The sequence below is a fragment of the Entelurus aequoreus genome, linkage group LG17, assembly GCF_033978785.1.
Source record: "Entelurus aequoreus isolate RoL-2023_Sb linkage group LG17, RoL_Eaeq_v1.1, whole genome shotgun sequence".
NCBI classification, from domain to species: Eukaryota; Metazoa; Chordata; class Actinopteri; order Syngnathiformes; family Syngnathidae; genus Entelurus; species Entelurus aequoreus.
In genome coordinates, this window is record NC_084747.1 from 22,950,433 (window position 1) to 22,966,228 (window position 15,796).

The window sequence follows — 15,796 nt, forward strand, 5'->3', positions numbered from 1 at the left end:
GCTAGGTGCTAAACATACAAACTAATGACAATAAACTATATTAAAACAAACAGTGTAATATTTCCACTCTCGCTGGGATGCCACTACATGGGATGCTCACATAATTCTGTTTGGATTAAGAATCAACCACAATCCTCACGAAGGGTTAAATAAAGTTTCCACAACTAGCGTCTTTTTGGCCATCTCGGGGGATGTGAAAGTGGACCAGCCTGTGGGTCCATGGCCACATTTGTCCACTAGCAGGTGAGAGATGCATGAATCACAATCTGGAATTGACTTTTTGCAGCCTCAGTGTGTCAACAAAAGCAGCGTAAGATAGCATGAATTGATTAACGTGGACCCCGACTTAAACAAGTTGACAAACTTATTGGGGTGTTACCATTTAGTGGTCAATTGTACGGAATATGTACTGTACTGTGCAATAAAAGTTTCAATCAAATAATCAATCGAGCATTAGCTCACTGCTATCGATGCTCCACTAAATTAGTCCGTCTGCGTTAGCGCTGATAATAACAATATCACTCTTATTTGGTTCAGGTCAGGACTAGGGATGTCCGATAATATCGGCCTGCTGATATTATCAGCCGATAAATGCGTTAAAATGTAATATCGTAAATTATCGGTATCGGTTTTTTTATTATCTGTATCGGTTTGTTTTTTGTTTTGTTTTTAAAATTAAATCAACATAAAAAACACAAGATACACTTACAATTAGTGCACCAACCAAAAAAACCTCCCTCCCCCCATTTCTTTCTGTTATCAATATTCTGGTTCCTACATTATATATCAATATATATCAATACAGTCTGCAAGGGATACAGTCCGTAAGCACACATGATTGTGCGTGCTGCTGCTCCACTAATAGTACTAACCTTTAACAGTTAATTTTACTCATTTTCATTAATTACTAGTTTCTATGTAACTGTTTTTATATTGTTGTACTTTCTTTTTTATTCAAGAAAATGTTTTTAATTTAGTTATCTTATTTTATTATTATTTTTAAAAAGTACCTTATCTTCACCATACATGGTTGTCCAAATTAGGCATAATAATGTGTTAATTCCACGACTGCATATATCGGTTGATATCGGTATCGGTTGATATCGGTATCGGTAATTAAAGAGTTGGACAATATCGGAATATCGGATATCGGCAAAAAGCCATTATCGGACATCCCTAGTCAGGACATGTAAATGGAGTATTGTTGGCGCTCCCTGGATGTTTTTAGAGAGTATAATGAGAGAACCCTCCATCTGTTGACTCAATTGTTAGACATTTAGAATGCAGGAAAAAAGGCAAACATTTGTGTTCTTGTCTTACATAACGATTGTGAATGGTAAACAGCACATCCCTTTCCAATGTTTGCATATTTCCAGTATGACTGACCTAATAATACGGTCAGAGGGCAGGAACGTTCCCATCCTGACGTCATCCAACCTCAAATCTGCGGAAATTGCAGAAGATTTTCGGAGCGGAATATTCAACGCGGCTGACTGAATTTGTGGCATTTTGTGATGTTTAGCCGGTATTTTCACCTACTTTGTGGATTGTAAATACAATTAGATATGGTTTGATGGATACAGTGAAACACAATTAAGCTTATAAAGTCAACTTCTTCTCTCACTCTACTGCTACTTTAAATACATTAAAACAGGCTGACTCGCGCTAGGATGTTTGGGTAGATTTCTACCAAATATAGACAATTGAACATCATTCCAAATGGACCGTTTGGAGGAAGTATGCCTCCACGGTTTGGTTTCATATTTTCGGGACTTGTGCAGATCCCAAATACACATACGCAGACAGGGGCGCCGAAAAGGGGGGGTAAGGAGACGGATTCTAGGGGCCCATGATGGAGGGGGCCTCAGAGAGGCCCCTTATGATGATGAAATTATAATACAGGGGGCCCTGTAAAGATTCTTTTCATGGGGCCCAAAATCCCTAGCGGCGCCCCTGTACGCAGAATACACATACGCAGGTACCACTAGGTAAGGAAAAATGTTTCTGTGTAAAATGGCCCTTTTAAAAGTTTGGACAGCCAACCAATGGTGTGTCTCGGTCCTTAGGTACCTGATAAGCGCCCCGTTGTGGCTGCACGTGGACGCGTTGGAGACGGTGTTGCTGCAGTTGTTTGGTTTTTCCGAGGAAGTGAGGGTCTACGTGTTCTTGAAGACCTCCATGGCTCCGGACCATTTGGTCCTGGCCCGGGATATGGTCACCCTCAACGCTCAGAACCACTACCAGGCAACCGCCGCGCTCCGGGTGAGACAGGACACGTGGACGTCCTGCAGCAGGTATTCATTGTGTCACTCTGTGTCCAGATCTTCCCGAGTCAGCTGGACAAGAGTGTGGATCACGTGATCCTCCACGTTCAATCAGCACAGATCAACAAGCACCTTTCACTTCCTGTCAGCCGCTCCAACGGGTTCCTGTGGGTCCAGACAGACAAACCTCTGTACACGCCCCAGCAGAGTGGTGAGTCAGCTGACAGGAAGTAGCAGGCCCACAATGATGCCTTGAGAACTTGACGGAACATTCCAGACTTGTTGGCGGAGCATCTGTGACATCCTTGTTTGTGTGTTGGGTCCAGTCAAGGTGCGAGCCTTCTCTCTCAACCAGGAGCTGCATCCGGCCAATAGAAGTGTCTTCCTCACCTTCAAGGTCGGCGTGAACAAGCAGGACTAGCATGCAAGACTTTTTGTCTTCAAGATATTTGTCTCCACCAGGATCCAGATCATCAGACGGTGGATGTAGTGGAGATGCTGGACCTCAACAATGGAATACCTTCCATGCAGAACCCCTTCAAGATCCCCATCAGACCAAAGTAGGGACTCGCTGGGCTGATCCAACATGGTTTTGGTCCAGGTTGTGATGTTGTGCTGTGGTTCCAGGTTGGGACTGTGGTCCATTGAAGCATCGTATTCTCATGACTTCGGAACCAAAGCCAGCACAGATTTTGAGATTCGAGAATATGGTGAGAGAAGGTCCAGGTCAAGAACTTTTGATGGACTCAGAATGGAAGCTTCCAGAGGACTTTAGGATGCTCTCTGCTGTCAGTTCTTCCCAGTTTCTCCATTGTGGTCCAGCCAGAGGTCTACTACATCAGCTTTGGAAACTTCCAGAATTTCTGCTTCAGGGTGTCAGCCAGGTGAAGAACTAGCCCACCTTCAACACGGCAGGCACCCTCTTTGTCGCGTTGACGCTTTGCATTTTCCTTTTAGATACATTCACGGCGCTCCCGTTGCTCAGGCCGAGGTGTTTCTGCGCTTTGGCTTCATTAGCAAGAAAGAACTTCCTGTTATCGTCCCCAACTCAGTGACCCGAGAAACAGTGAGAGTCTTCTTTTACTTTCTCGTCATCAAAACACCTTTTAACGCGTGTGTGTTCAGTTGTCGTCCTCAGGCCACCTGGACATGTGTGTCAACATGGAGAAAGTTCTGTCTAAACATGATGGACCCAAAGACCTGCCCAGTCTTTTTGGGAAGTTCTTGTATATTGCTGTCCTGCTGCAGGAGCACTCGGGTATTCACACACGCGCACATGCAGAGACAACATTCTCCTCACCCCCATCCTTCTGTCACACAGGTGGCATTAGCCAGGAGGAGGAGTTTTCTGCTGTGAAGTTCGTCAAATCACCTTACAGTCTGAGTCTGGTGTCCACTCCCCTTTTCATCAAACCCGGACTTCCTTACAACATCCAGGTGACACCTTGGCCCTCATTCAAGACCTCATTAATGACCAAGTTAAAAGATCACTTAGGAACACTTCCTGGTTCCGTGTAGGTGCTCGTGAAAGACCACCTGGACAAGCCGGTGAACCATGTACCCGTTCGTTTGGTGGCGCAACAAGTGTTCAGTCGAGAGCAAGATCTCAACATCAAAATCTGTCCTGACCACACCCAGAGCGGATCAGATGGCCTCGCCATCTTTGTCTGCAACACGCCCAAAGAGGGCATCAAAGTCTCCTTGAGGGTGGGCAGAGTATTACCTTCCTGTTAGCATGGAAATAACTTGCTAAGAACATAACCTGTGTGAGCAGTTTGAGACCGAAGACCCTGCCCTCCCGGCCACCAGTCAGGCCAGTCTGAGTCTGGAGGCGATGGCCTACAACTCACCAAACCGCCGTTACCTTTACATCGACCCTCCGCTGTCAGGGCAAAGCCTGCATGTGGGACGTTACGCCAACATCAAGGTGTACTCATCCACACCATCCTACGTTCCGGTCAAAGCGCTCAGCTTCCTGGTGAGAAAGGCACAGCCAATGGACGACCTCCGTGTGACTGTTTCCACAGTGTGTGCCTGTGTGTGTGCTCAGGTGCTATCCAAAGGTAAGGTGGTGCATTACAGTAGCCAGAAGTTTGTCGCTAGTGGCGACCACAGACAAAGTCTGAACTTCGCGGTGACGAGCGCCATGGTCCCGTCAATCCGCCTGCTGGTCTACTACATCCTGCACGGCGAGGGTACGTCTGAGTTGGTCGCCGACTCCGTGTGGCTGGAAGTCCGAGACACATGTGTTAGTGGACTTACGGTGAGGAGTGTGGATGTGGCACACAGGAAGTGTTCGTATCAAAGTAACGTGTGCGTGCGTGTGAACAGACGGAGTTGTCATATGGAGGGCGGGACCACAAGCCAAAGGAAAACCTTCAGCTGGATATCAAAACCAATCAGCAGGGACTGGTGGCGCTTTCTGCTGTAGACTCTGCCCTCTTCAACCTGTATCCGAACTACAGAGACCCCGTTACCATGGTAACCTGAGAGCGCCGCACAATAGCGAATGTGGTGTGTGTTGATGTCACGCTAAGAGGACGTGGGCGGGCCTACAGGCACTGCGTCACATCGAGCAGAGTGACCTCGGCTGCGGAGGAGGCGGCGGAAAAGACGCAGCAGACGTCTTCCGAATGGCTGGCCTCACCTTCATGACCAACGCCAACGCTCAGCCATCAACCGGCGGTGAGTTGTCGTTCACTTCAAGAGCCATGGAGAAGAGGCAGAGTCAACGGCGTGTGTGTTTGTGTGATACAGGTGGGAAGTGCACGGCGGCTGTGCGACCCACACGAGCGCTGACGGAAGAGATGAAGCGCAAGAAAGGTAAGACCCCACTTGTCAATCATGACAGGTGTGAAGACCAGGTCCACGCTTAAGCAAGTGAACGTGCAAACACGGCTTGTGTGCAGCCAAATCGTTTGGACCTCTGAAGGTGTGCTGCGAGGAGGGCATGCAGTACTTTCCCAGGAGCGTCACTTGCCGCCATTTTGCTCAGGAGAGGTTCAAACGCGTAGCACATAATTCGCGTTGTCAACAGATATTCACACACTGCTGTGAATACAACCTACAGCACCTCGATCTGGACCAGAACCTCATCCTGGGCCGACACGGTCAGTGAGAACCATAACGTTGCATCTGACACACTCGGTCAGAGTAGAACATCAAATTGTGTGTGTGTGTGTGTGTGTGTGTGTGTGTGTGTGTGTGTGTGTGTGTGTGTGTGTGTGTGTGTGTGTGTGTGTGTGTGTGTGTGTGTGTGTGTGTGTGTGTGTGTGTGTGTGTGCAGACATGGGGGCTGACTTAAATGCAGTGCCCTTTCTGGTCAGGAGTTTCTTTCCTGAAAGCTGGTTGTGGGAGGTTCATCCCACCAGGTGAGATTTCATGTTTTCTATGGCAAAGGTCCAAGAAGCAACATTTCCACATGATGTTTTCAGAGGACGTCAGCAGTCTCTCATCAGGACACTGCCCGACTCGCTGACCACATGGGAGCTCAAAGCCATCGGAATGTTCAAGAACGGTGAGACTCCTAGTGTCCTTGTGTCCGTTCCTTCTTCCTCCTTCAAAGCCAACTTTGATCACTTTGCAGGTATTTGCGTGTCCAAACCCGTCCAAGTGTCGGTCCAACTGCCAGTCAGTGTGGATGTGCCGCTGCCTTACCAGGTGGTACGAGGCGAGCAGCTAGAGTTGAGCGGTTCTGTTTACAACCAAAAGAAGGACGACATCACGGTACTTGTTTGCTTGTCCCGTCAGCCTGGCTGCCTCAGCCTGCTGTAGTGCATCCTTGTCTCTTTCAGTACTGTGTCACGCTGACGGCGGGGCCGGAGCTCTGCCTTCTCCAATCCCAGCCGGCCGTCTCAGGAGTGGGGTTTCATTCCACCGCCTGCACCTGGGAGGAACTGCCAGCAGGAGGTGTGGGCAAGGTGGCCTTTACACTTATGGGTCTGAAGGCAGGAGAACACAAGCTGACCTTTACTTTGAAGACCCGCCAAGGAGAAAGTGACATCGTGGAGAAGACGCTCAGAGTAGTGGTACGCGCCATTTGTAGGAGAGCTCAAAGAACCATTTGGGAATGACAGCCGATTTGCTCATTTGCAGCCTGAAGGCGTGAAGATGGAGTCTTATTCCGGAGGGATATTGGACCCGCAGGGACTTTACGGTACCAAAGAGTGCATTGAGCTGAGCAGCCAAAGTCGCGTTCAATGATCCGATTGTGTCATGGTCCTAGGTTCTGAGAAAACAACAGTAGTGCTGAAGAACCAGCCACCAGCTAACATGGTTCCCAACACAGCGGCGGAGAGAATGGTGACAATCAACGGTGAGATGAGGTTTATTTGGTTCCACTTTGCTTGGAGGAGACACCAGCCGTACTTGGATCAGCCCCTCTTTGTGTTGCCCCAGGTGAGATTATGGGAGATGTCCTCTCCGTGGTCCTTGACCACGACGGCCTACAACATCTCTTCAGCCTGCCCAGTGGATCATTGGAGGCGGAGCTTGGCAGAATCCTCCCGCTGGCACACCTATACCAGTACCTGGAGACTACCAGCAAGTGGGATGTCATGGGTGGAAACATCCACAAGAACTCAGACAACCTCAGACAGAAGATGAAAGAAGGTAAAGATTGTCCTGGAAAAACCTTCACCTGAGTGTGGGTGGAGTTAATTCAGTGTGTGTGTGTGTGTGTGTGTGTGTGTGTGTGTGTGTGTGTGTGTGTGTAGGTCTGATCAGCATCAGTTCTTTCAGACATGGAGACTCCAGTTACAGCATGTGGACAAAGAGAGACGCTAGCACCTGGTCAGCACACACACACACACACACACACACACACACACACACACACACACTCACACACACACACACACACACACCCACACACACACACACACACACACACACACACACACGTGTGAGTAAGCTGTTTGTCACTTGTCAGGTTGACGGCAGCGGTGGTTCACACTCTGGCCACCATAGATCCTGTCATCACCGTAGACCGCCAGGCTCTGTCAGAGTCGCTCTCCTGGCTAATCCGCAACGCTCAGAACCAGGACGGATCTTTCTCTGACAAGTCGTCCTTCAGACCCAACAGCGTCATGGTCGTCCAGTTTTGTCCTGTCACTCAAAGTGAAATAATGTATAACAACTTAACTTACCTGAACGCGTGCTCCTTTGTGACTGGCTGCAGGCTGAGGGGGCGGAGCCGCGTGAGCGCTCGGTGTACCTCACGTCCTTTGTCCTCATTGCGTTACATCGAGCCACCAGAATCCGTGAACGCGTCCTGCAGCTCAGAGTGAGCGCTCTCTCTTCTTCCCGTTAGAAAACAATCCCAGCTTCCCTCTCATTGCCTTCAATGTTTAGTTCCACGACGACAGCATGAGGTCAGCCGCTGACTACATTTCCCAGCATGCCCTCAATCTCAAGAGTGTGTACGTGCGTGCCATTGCCACCTATGCCCATAACCTGCATGACCCCAACGCAGCGATGAGCCTCACCCTAATCGACAGCCTGGAGAACCTCGCTCAACAGAAAGGTGTGTGTGTGTAGGCGTCTGTGTGTGCACATGCACTCAAGTATGTGTGTGTGTGTGTGTGTGTGTGTGTGTGTGTGTGTGTGTGTGTGTGTGTGTGTGTGTGTGTGTGTGTGTGTGTGTGTGTGTGTGTGTGTGTGTGTGTGTGTGTGTGTGTGTGTGTGTGTGTGTGCATGCAGGACACCCTGCCATGCTCAGGTACTGGCAGGAGGAAAACGTGGCGTCTGATTGGCTCAAGCCTGACCAATCGAGCGGACTCACGGTGGAGACGACAGCCTACGCCCTGCTGACCGTGCTGCTGAAGGTGCTCTTCTCTCATTGGTTGTCTCTGTTTCTATTAGGGTGTAATGGACCAGAACTCCATCAATGAGTACTCTGAGGGTTATGCGTACGCCAAGATTGGTACTAACAATGTACGCTCCTAGTTTCCACGGTAGCTAACAAACTGCTTCCTGTTCCCAGGGGAGGATTCAATACGCCAATCCCATCGTGTCCTGGCTGACTCAGGATCAGCACTATGGACAAGGTTTCTACTCCGTACAGGTACATGTGGCATTACTAAGCTCCTCCCTCTGAACTCAAAAGTAGTACCTGCAGACACGGTCTGAACAACAACAATCTGTCTGTTCAAGGTCCCTTCAAGACCTCGGACCTTTGCAAAAGTCCTCCTTTTCTCAGACCATAACTACTTCCTGTTCTTGCTCTCTTGTCAATCAGGACACCGCCCTGACTTTGGAGGCGTTGACAAAGTACAGTAAGGTCATCCCTCGAGCCGTCCTCAATCTGGATATCAACGTCAGTTACAGACGCAAAGGAGTGCTCACTCGCGTCCAGCTCAGCCCGAGCCGTCCTGTGGCCACACCCATACAGGTGAGTGGGAGGGCTTTCCTGTGGTGAAACATGAAAAAACTGGTGGCTAAATGGTCGTATCTGTCTACCAAAGGTTAAGAACATTTGGTTGTTTTTGTGTCTTCGTTGTCCAGGTGTTGAAGGACGATGACATCACCGTGTCCACGGGATACGGGAGGGGCGTGTCACATGTCAAGGTGGGTGTGGCTTAGAGGAATCAATATGTTGCGTCCTAAATTGTCCAACAGTGCTCGTGACATACACATGTGAGCGCAGATGAAGACGGTCTACTACCAGACGACTCCGCCCTCCCGTAACTGTAACTTCGACATAAGCATAGAGATGTTTGGCGCCGACGTCTCCGACAGTAGGTTCTTCGCGGTGCCGTCCCTTCTGTCTCTTTGTGCTCCTGTAACATCTGCCCCTATTTAGGTGCCAGCATGCGTGCTCCACACCTGGCTGCCTGTGCCAAGTAAGACAAACATCTAATAGCGCCTTACCTAACATGCTAACTAGTGTACATGCTAACTAGCCTACACGGTGGTCTTGCAGGTACAAGCCTCGTCCTAACGAGCTGTTAACAGAGTCCACCATGACTGTGATGAAGATCCAGCTGCCGACAGGCGTGGAGGCGCACCTGGAGGACCTGCGACCGGTTAGTTCGACCCAATGCCGGGTGCCACTGTATTGTGACACATGTAACTGCACAGTTCAGAGACTCCATGGAGCCAATCATCTCGCACTACGAGCTTCAGGGAAACACTGTCATCATTCAGATGGACTCTGTGAGTGCGCCGGCCCCGCCCACATCCTCTCCCCTGCTCACAGCGTTGCTTCTAACAACTTCCTGTCTACTCTCTAGGTTCCGTCTGACATCTTCTTGTGTGTTGGCTTTCGGATCCGGACCAGGTTTAAGGTGGACGGAGCCAGCAAATCCCTGCTAAGTGTATTTGAGCCTCAGGACAAGGGTGAGTGTGGTAGTTGTCATTGTAGATTATTATCATTGTTATTAAATATAAATGATTATTATTATTGTTAAATACAGCATATTTCAAGTATGTTTCCTCGCGGTGAATCACTACCTTATTGTGGGGAGGGCTTTGAGTGATTTTAAGAGCTATGTTGGCTGGGGATTTACTGTTCAGTATGTCACTGGTCGGGTCTCCCAATGCAAACAGATCCAAAGGAAGGACCAAATAAAACATTTTTCAGAGGACCCTACAAAAAAGCAAACATCAAATACCACCTCACCCTGAAGCTAGACCTGTGGGAGGTGATTACATGGGTGCCTGGTCATCCACAGGGAACAAGACAGTCCACTATGTAAATCCACCGGGGGTAAACACAAGGCTGTGTTGGGTGGCAGCTGAGACCTGGTCCTTGTCAACCAAATCTGGTTCTTGGGATATAAAACGTCCCTTCCTTGGCAGCTGTAGGTACTCGTCTGGTATCAATGTGTCCGCTCCCACCCCCTACAGACCGGCACCGACATGGCGGTGACGTTCCACATCCCGGCGCTAAGTATACGCAAAGCTTCTAAATTTGCCGGTCGCCGCAACATATCTGTTCAGTTTAGCTAAAATCTGCTTGTGTTGGACAGGAAGTCATGCATAAACACAAAATAAATGATCCGGTTTACTTTCAAAATAAAATAGTCCGTCTTGAAGGCGGATCGTATTTTACACTTTGAAACACCCAAATGGGCGGGGACGGACATGAAGTCAACTTGTCGAAGGTTTTCACACGTAATTTCCCCTCATTGAAAGAAATGGATCAGGACATGCTGATTCTGGAGGTCCAACATTTAAGAAGCATGTACTGGACAGGCATATCTCGGGCAGCTATATGGGTGCCTGTGTCAAATACTCGCTGATCACGTGATTATGCGTGGATTCGTGAGATCTGGTAAAAGTCTGCGCTATTTCGCTGCACGTGGGTGGAGATTGTCGGACGGCAGATGGCAGTGGCGTGCCGAGGGTGCTGTGGTTCCCTGCCGTTCCGCATCCTGTGGAGATCAGGGGTTAGTGGTGGGACAGCTTTTTCGACGAAACCCTGGGATCTTTAGGGCTTAAGTATTTTCTGAGAGTTTCTGAAACAGTCTGAGACATTGGCCTTTCTTCAACACAAGATAGGCCCTGATTCTTTTGGGGTCAATTCTGGTCGAAAAGTGCCCCTGAAACTTCAAGCCGCATTTTAAAAGTACCCCAAGCTTTCAATTGAAATGGTTGTTCCCTTACTGGGGAAGGAAGCTTATGTCAACGTTTGAGAAGTTCTGGACATAGTCACCTTAAGACACAGTTCAGGCTCTGGAATTAAACTTGTTGAGAAGGGCTGTACCTTGGTCTACTCTGCTCTGTGAATGAGAAGGTTACTTCCCTACGCATTCAGTTTTTGGAAAGGGTCCTGCCGTCATTAGTGCGTATGCACCAAATAGAAGCGGAGAGTAAACTAGTACACTCCCTATAAATAGTAAGCTCTCAATTTAAGGTTTGCTTACCTTGTGCTACAAACTTTGGTGTCGTGCCTGAAAGAGCAGGGGAAGGTGGTTTCCTCACCCCTAGGACTCACCCTAACAGACTGGGTGAGGAGCTCAACATAGAACCGTTGCTCCTTCAATTTGAGAGAATCCCGTAAGGTGACCCGGTCTTATAGTCCGGACACCTCCCTTGGAGGAGGCCCTAAAACTGACATGCTGGAAAGATTGTGTCGGTATCTCACCAGTGGGAACAGAAGTCTGTGGTTCCCTGCTGAGACTGCTGCTCCCGTAAGCCGGATAAGCAGAATGAAATGATGTGCCGTCATCCATCTTGCAGGAAGTTTGTGCAGCAAACACTTCTCCTACCAAGAGCAGAAGCTGCAGCGCCTCTGTGTGGCTGACCAGTGCCAGTGCATGACAGGTGACTCCGCCCCTGCACCCCATTGGCTACCCGTGTGTATGTTTGTTGAACACATGCCACTTGCTGTGTAGCCGCATGTGCCGCCTACAGAGGAACCTTCGACCTGAGCTTGACGGCCGCCAAACGCCAAGAGGAAACGTGCCGGCACCACATCAAATACGGTGAGGGTCACGGCAACGTGCCACTCTGTGCAGGCGTGAACTTCTGCTGTGTGCAGCTTACAAGGTGGCCGTCACGTCTCTGGACGCGGAAGGAGACTTTGTGGCCTTCAACGCCACCGTCGTGGAGGTCCTGAAGAACACGGACAAAGGTAAACACAAAGTAGCAGCGATGCATTGTGGGTAGGCTGGCTTTCATGTGATGTCATTAGACTTTGAGGCGGTGAGCGTGGGCACGGAGGTGGAGCTGATCAAGAAGGTCACGTGCGGCTCAGTGGATGTCCAGAACCACAAGCGGTACCTGGTGATGGGATCCAGCGGGTCACAGGTCAAGCTGGGCCACGCCACCAAGTGAGTGACGGCCTCCTCGCCCTGACTTCCTGTGACGCGGACGCCTCTCATCCGTTCTCGTTCTGGCCCGCAGGTACCGCCTGCCTCTGGACTCAGACGCCACGGTGGAACCCTGGCCCAGCGACTGCGCCACACCTGACTGCGTGGAACACCTGACCCAGCTGGACACGTACGCTCTGGACCTGCAGTTGTTCAGCTGTCCTTCAGAGTAGTTGTCCATCTGTCCTTCACAGTAGTTGTTCAGCTGTCCTTCACAGTAGTTGTCCTTCACAGTAGTTGTCCTTCACAGTAGTTGTCCAGCTGTCCTTCACAGTAGTTGTCCTTCACAGTAGTTGTCCATCTGTCCTTCACAGTAGTTGTCCATCTGTCCTTCACAGTAGTTGTCCAGCTGTCCTTCACAGTAGTTGTCCTTCAGAGTAGTTGTCCATCTGTCCTTCACAGTAGTTGTCCATCTGTCCTTCACAGTAGTTGTCCATCTGTCCTTCACAGTAGTTGTCCAGCTGTCCTTCACAGTAGTTGTCCTTCACAGTAGTTGTCCTTCACAGTAGTTGTCCAGCTGTCCTTCACAGTAGTTGTCCAGCTGTCCTTCACAGTAGTTGTCCAGCTGTCCTTCACGGTAGTTGTCCATCTGTCCTTCACAGTAGTTGTCCATCTGTCCTTCACAGTAGTTGTCCTTCACAGTAGTTGTCCATCTGTCCTTCACAGTAGTTGTCCAGCTGTCCTTCACAGTAGTTGTCCATCTGTCCTTCACAGTAGTTGTCCATCTGTCCTTCACAGTAGTTGTCCAGCTGTCCTTCACAGTAGTTGTCCTTCAGAGTAGTTGTCCATCTGTCCTTCACAGTAGTTGTCCATCTGTCCTTCACAGTAGTTGTCCAGCTGTCCTTCACAGTAGTTGTCCTTCAGAGTAGTTGTCCATCTGTCCTTCACAGTAGTTGTCCATCTGTCCTTCACAGTAGTTGTCCATCTGTCCTTCACAGTAGTTGTCCATCTGTCCTTCACAGTAGTTGTCCAGCTGTCCTTCACAGTAGTTGTCCATCTGTCCTTCACAGTAGTTGTCCATCTGTCCTTCACAGTAGTTGTCCAGCTGTCCTTCACAGTAGTTGTCCTTCAGAGTAGTTGTCCATCTGTCCTTCACAGTAGTTGTCCATCTGTCCTTCACAGTAGTTGTCCAGCTGTCCTTCACAGTAGTTGTCCTTCAGAGTAGTTGTCCATCTGTCCTTCACAGTAGTTGTCCATCTGTCCTTCACAGTAGTTGTCCATCTGTCCTTCACAGTAGTTGTCCAGCTGTCCTTCACAGTAGTTGTCCTTCACAGTAGTTGTCCTTCACAGTAGTTGTCCAGCTGTCCTTCACAGTAGTTGTCCAGCTGTCCTTCACGGTAGTTGTCCATCTGTCCTTCACAGTAGTTGTCCATCTGTCCTTCACAGTAGTTGTCCTTCACAGTAGTTGTCCATCTGTCCTTCACAGTAGTTGTCCAGCTGTCCTTCACAGTAGTTGTCCATCTGTCCTTCACAGTAGTTGTCCAGCTGTCCTTCAGAGTAGTTGTCCATCTGTCCTTCACAGTAGTTGTCCATCTGTCCTTCACAGTAGTTGTCCATCTGTCCTTCACAGTAGTTGTCCAGCTGTCCTTCACAGTAGTTGTCCTTCACAGTAGTTGTCCTTCACAGTAGTTGTCCAGCTGTCCTTCACAGTAGTTGTCCAGCTGTCCTTCACGGTAGTTGTCCATCTGTCCTTCACAGTAGTTGTCCATCTGTCCTTCACAGTAGTTGTCCTTCACAGTAGTTGTCCATCTGTCCTTCACAGTAGTTGTCCAGCTGTCCTTCACAGTAGTTGTCCATCTGTCCTTCACAGTAGTTGTCCAGCTGTCCTTCACAGTAGTTGTCCATCTGTCCTTCACAGTAGTTGTCCAGCTGTCCTTCACAGTAGTTGTCCTTCACAGTAGTTGTCCAGCTGTCCTTCACAGTGGGAACACCACCCCTGTATTTGTTAGCACTAGTTCATTAGCGGAGGAAGCTAACATGCTAACTTAATAAAAACATGATCCAATATAATGTGTGTGATCTAATGATCATTTGTCACCAATATAATTATTATCATTAATAGTGTGCCTCGCTACACGTCTTAAGAAAGTCCCTGCTATTGTCGCCATGGTAACACACACGTCGCCGCCATCTTGCACTGACGTTGCGTCATTCGCCAAGAGTGGCTGCTGAATGCTGTTGGAAAGAAAACACATTTTAGCATTTGTGTTTGAATCAGCTGAGGGGAAAGAAGAAGAGAAATAAAAATGTCAAATTTTGGAGCAAAAAAATGGCAAAAAGTTTGACCAACAATCATCAAACTTGCCTGATGGCTGCATGGCAAATACTGTATGTCGGGATGGACTGTACATGGAAAGTGAAAGTAAACAAAGATGATGTCATTCACACACTGGAAATAAAACAAGAGAAAACAAGCTTTGACTCATTCACTCACTCTAAGATGTGGCATGTGTGTAGTGTGTCACCTGGTGTGTACTTTAGTGTGTCATTAAGTGTGTACTGTAGTGTGTACTTTAGTGTGTCATTAAGTGTGTACTGTAGTGTGCACTTTGGTGTGTCATTAAGTGTGTACTGTAGTGTGCACTTTAGTGTGCACTTTAGTGTGCACTTTGGTGTGTCATTAAGTGTGTACTGTAGTGTGTACTTTAGTGTGTCATTAAGTGTGTACTGTAGTGTGGTCTGTAGTGTGTCATTAAGTGTGTACTGCAGTGTGTACTTTAGTGTGTCATTAAGTGTGTACTGTAGTGTGGTCTGTAGTGTGTCATTAAGTGTGTACTGTAGTGTGTTCTGTAGTGTGTCATTAAGTGTGTACGGTAGTGTGCATGTAGTGTGCATGTAGTGTGTTCTGTAGTGTGTACTGAAGTATGCAACAACATAACGGAGGACACACACACACACACACACACACACACACACACACACGCACACACAAACGTGGTGAATTGAGGTCATAAGCATTTTAAATGAGGATGCATTACGGTCAAGATTATCAACATTTAACAATTGGAAATGATCATTTATTTATTTATTTATTGCTTCGAATGTGTACAAGTTGACATTTATTAGAAATGTGTTTTTCATTACTTTTATATCAATCTGATGAGTTTTTCTTCTTAGCGATTCCACTCCCAAACACACGGTGGCGACATTGTGCCAGGAAGGAAGTCAACTTTTAGCTTGGTAGCTATAACTTAGCATTTCTTTGCCGTCTTTTAATAGTTCAGTGTTCAACGATTATTTGTTTAATATCTCAAGCAAAGTATTAAGTATCTGACATAAGGCTAAGTTCATTCGCTGGTGTAGTTTGTTTTATTTAAGCTCGCCGACCCGAGCCCAGTTCCCTTTTTATTAAGTTTTTGCTAATGGCACCCGAACATCCTGTTTGTGACTTTCACTGTAAAAGGTCTGTGTCATTAAACAATATGGGGGGTTTTTACTGTGAAGTCCTGTAGGAAATATAATGTTCGTAGACTATTTGAAATCAATGCACTGACAGTTAGCAACATTAGCAGCTAACGTTACTCTAGCGGCATTGAAGTCGCCGAAAGAAATAATACAACGAAAGATATATTCTGACAAGCAAAGCAAAGGTAGTAAGAATGTTAAACGTAATACCGACTGCTAATTCAGTCTTATTATTATTATTGTGCGGGTTTACATATAAAATACAGTAAAAGATGGATGAAAGTGAGAAGTAGCTTTATAAACGCCATTTTA

General features: G+C 48.0%; 2 protein-coding genes across 4 annotated transcripts in view; both read left to right on the forward strand.

Annotated features, from left to right (window-relative positions):
• c5 (complement component 5) overlaps nt 1–14,485 on the forward strand; it is a 34,241-nt gene extending 19,756 nt beyond the window's left edge. The window contains exons 2-43 of one of the 2 annotated variants that reach the window (XM_062025287.1): nt 2,067–2,262; nt 2,322–2,475; nt 2,591–2,661; nt 2,727–2,824; nt 2,892–2,974; nt 3,058–3,148; nt 3,222–3,330; nt 3,390–3,522; nt 3,586–3,701; nt 3,783–3,971; nt 4,039–4,242; nt 4,315–4,527; nt 4,596–4,745; nt 4,823–4,949; nt 5,022–5,087; nt 5,174–5,374; nt 5,551–5,635; nt 5,699–5,781; nt 5,851–5,990; nt 6,059–6,292; nt 6,360–6,420; nt 6,490–6,579; nt 6,663–6,875; nt 6,980–7,055; nt 7,195–7,354; nt 7,444–7,548; nt 7,617–7,788; nt 7,965–8,089; nt 8,248–8,328; nt 8,503–8,655; nt 8,769–8,831; nt 8,911–9,001; nt 9,067–9,106; nt 9,187–9,289; nt 9,345–9,419; nt 9,497–9,602; nt 11,448–11,531; nt 11,603–11,692; nt 11,749–11,841; nt 11,902–12,040; nt 12,114–12,247; nt 13,936–14,485. In XM_062025287.1, the coding sequence (XP_061881271.1) occupies nt 2,067–2,262; nt 2,322–2,475; nt 2,591–2,661; nt 2,727–2,824; nt 2,892–2,974; nt 3,058–3,148; nt 3,222–3,330; nt 3,390–3,522; nt 3,586–3,701; nt 3,783–3,971; nt 4,039–4,242; nt 4,315–4,527; nt 4,596–4,745; nt 4,823–4,949; nt 5,022–5,087; nt 5,174–5,374; nt 5,551–5,635; nt 5,699–5,781; nt 5,851–5,990; nt 6,059–6,292; nt 6,360–6,420; nt 6,490–6,579; nt 6,663–6,875; nt 6,980–7,055; nt 7,195–7,354; nt 7,444–7,548; nt 7,617–7,788; nt 7,965–8,089; nt 8,248–8,328; nt 8,503–8,655; nt 8,769–8,831; nt 8,911–9,001; nt 9,067–9,106; nt 9,187–9,289; nt 9,345–9,419; nt 9,497–9,602; nt 11,448–11,531; nt 11,603–11,692; nt 11,749–11,841; nt 11,902–12,040; nt 12,114–12,247; nt 13,936–13,940 (5,002 nt within the window). In that variant the 3' untranslated portion in view covers nt 13,941–14,485. Of the gene's footprint in view, nt 1–2,066; nt 2,263–2,321; nt 2,476–2,590; nt 2,662–2,726; nt 2,825–2,891; nt 2,975–3,057; nt 3,149–3,221; nt 3,331–3,389; nt 3,523–3,585; nt 3,702–3,782; nt 3,972–4,038; nt 4,243–4,314; nt 4,528–4,595; nt 4,746–4,822; nt 4,950–5,021; nt 5,088–5,173; nt 5,375–5,550; nt 5,636–5,698; nt 5,782–5,850; nt 5,991–6,058; nt 6,293–6,359; nt 6,421–6,489; nt 6,580–6,662; nt 6,876–6,979; nt 7,056–7,194; nt 7,355–7,443; nt 7,549–7,616; nt 7,789–7,964; nt 8,090–8,247; nt 8,329–8,502; nt 8,656–8,768; nt 8,832–8,910; nt 9,002–9,066; nt 9,107–9,186; nt 9,290–9,344; nt 9,420–9,496; nt 9,603–11,447; nt 11,532–11,602; nt 11,693–11,748; nt 11,842–11,901; nt 12,041–12,113 lie in introns of both variants that reach the window. The other variant, XM_062025286.1, reaches the window with a different exon arrangement.
• Nucleotides 14,486–15,342: 857 nt separating this feature from the next.
• The window catches only part of LOC133631943 (centriolin-like), a 3,562-nt gene continuing 3,108 nt past the window's right edge, over nt 15,343–15,796 (forward strand). Inside the window, exon 1 of one of the 2 annotated variants that reach the window (XM_062024141.1) lies at nt 15,343–15,482. In XM_062024141.1, coding sequence (XP_061880125.1) covers nt 15,442–15,482 — 41 coding nt within the window. In that variant the 5' untranslated portion in view covers nt 15,343–15,441. Of the gene's footprint in view, nt 15,483–15,595; nt 15,670–15,796 lie in introns of those variants that run through there. The other variant, XM_062024142.1, reaches the window with a different exon arrangement.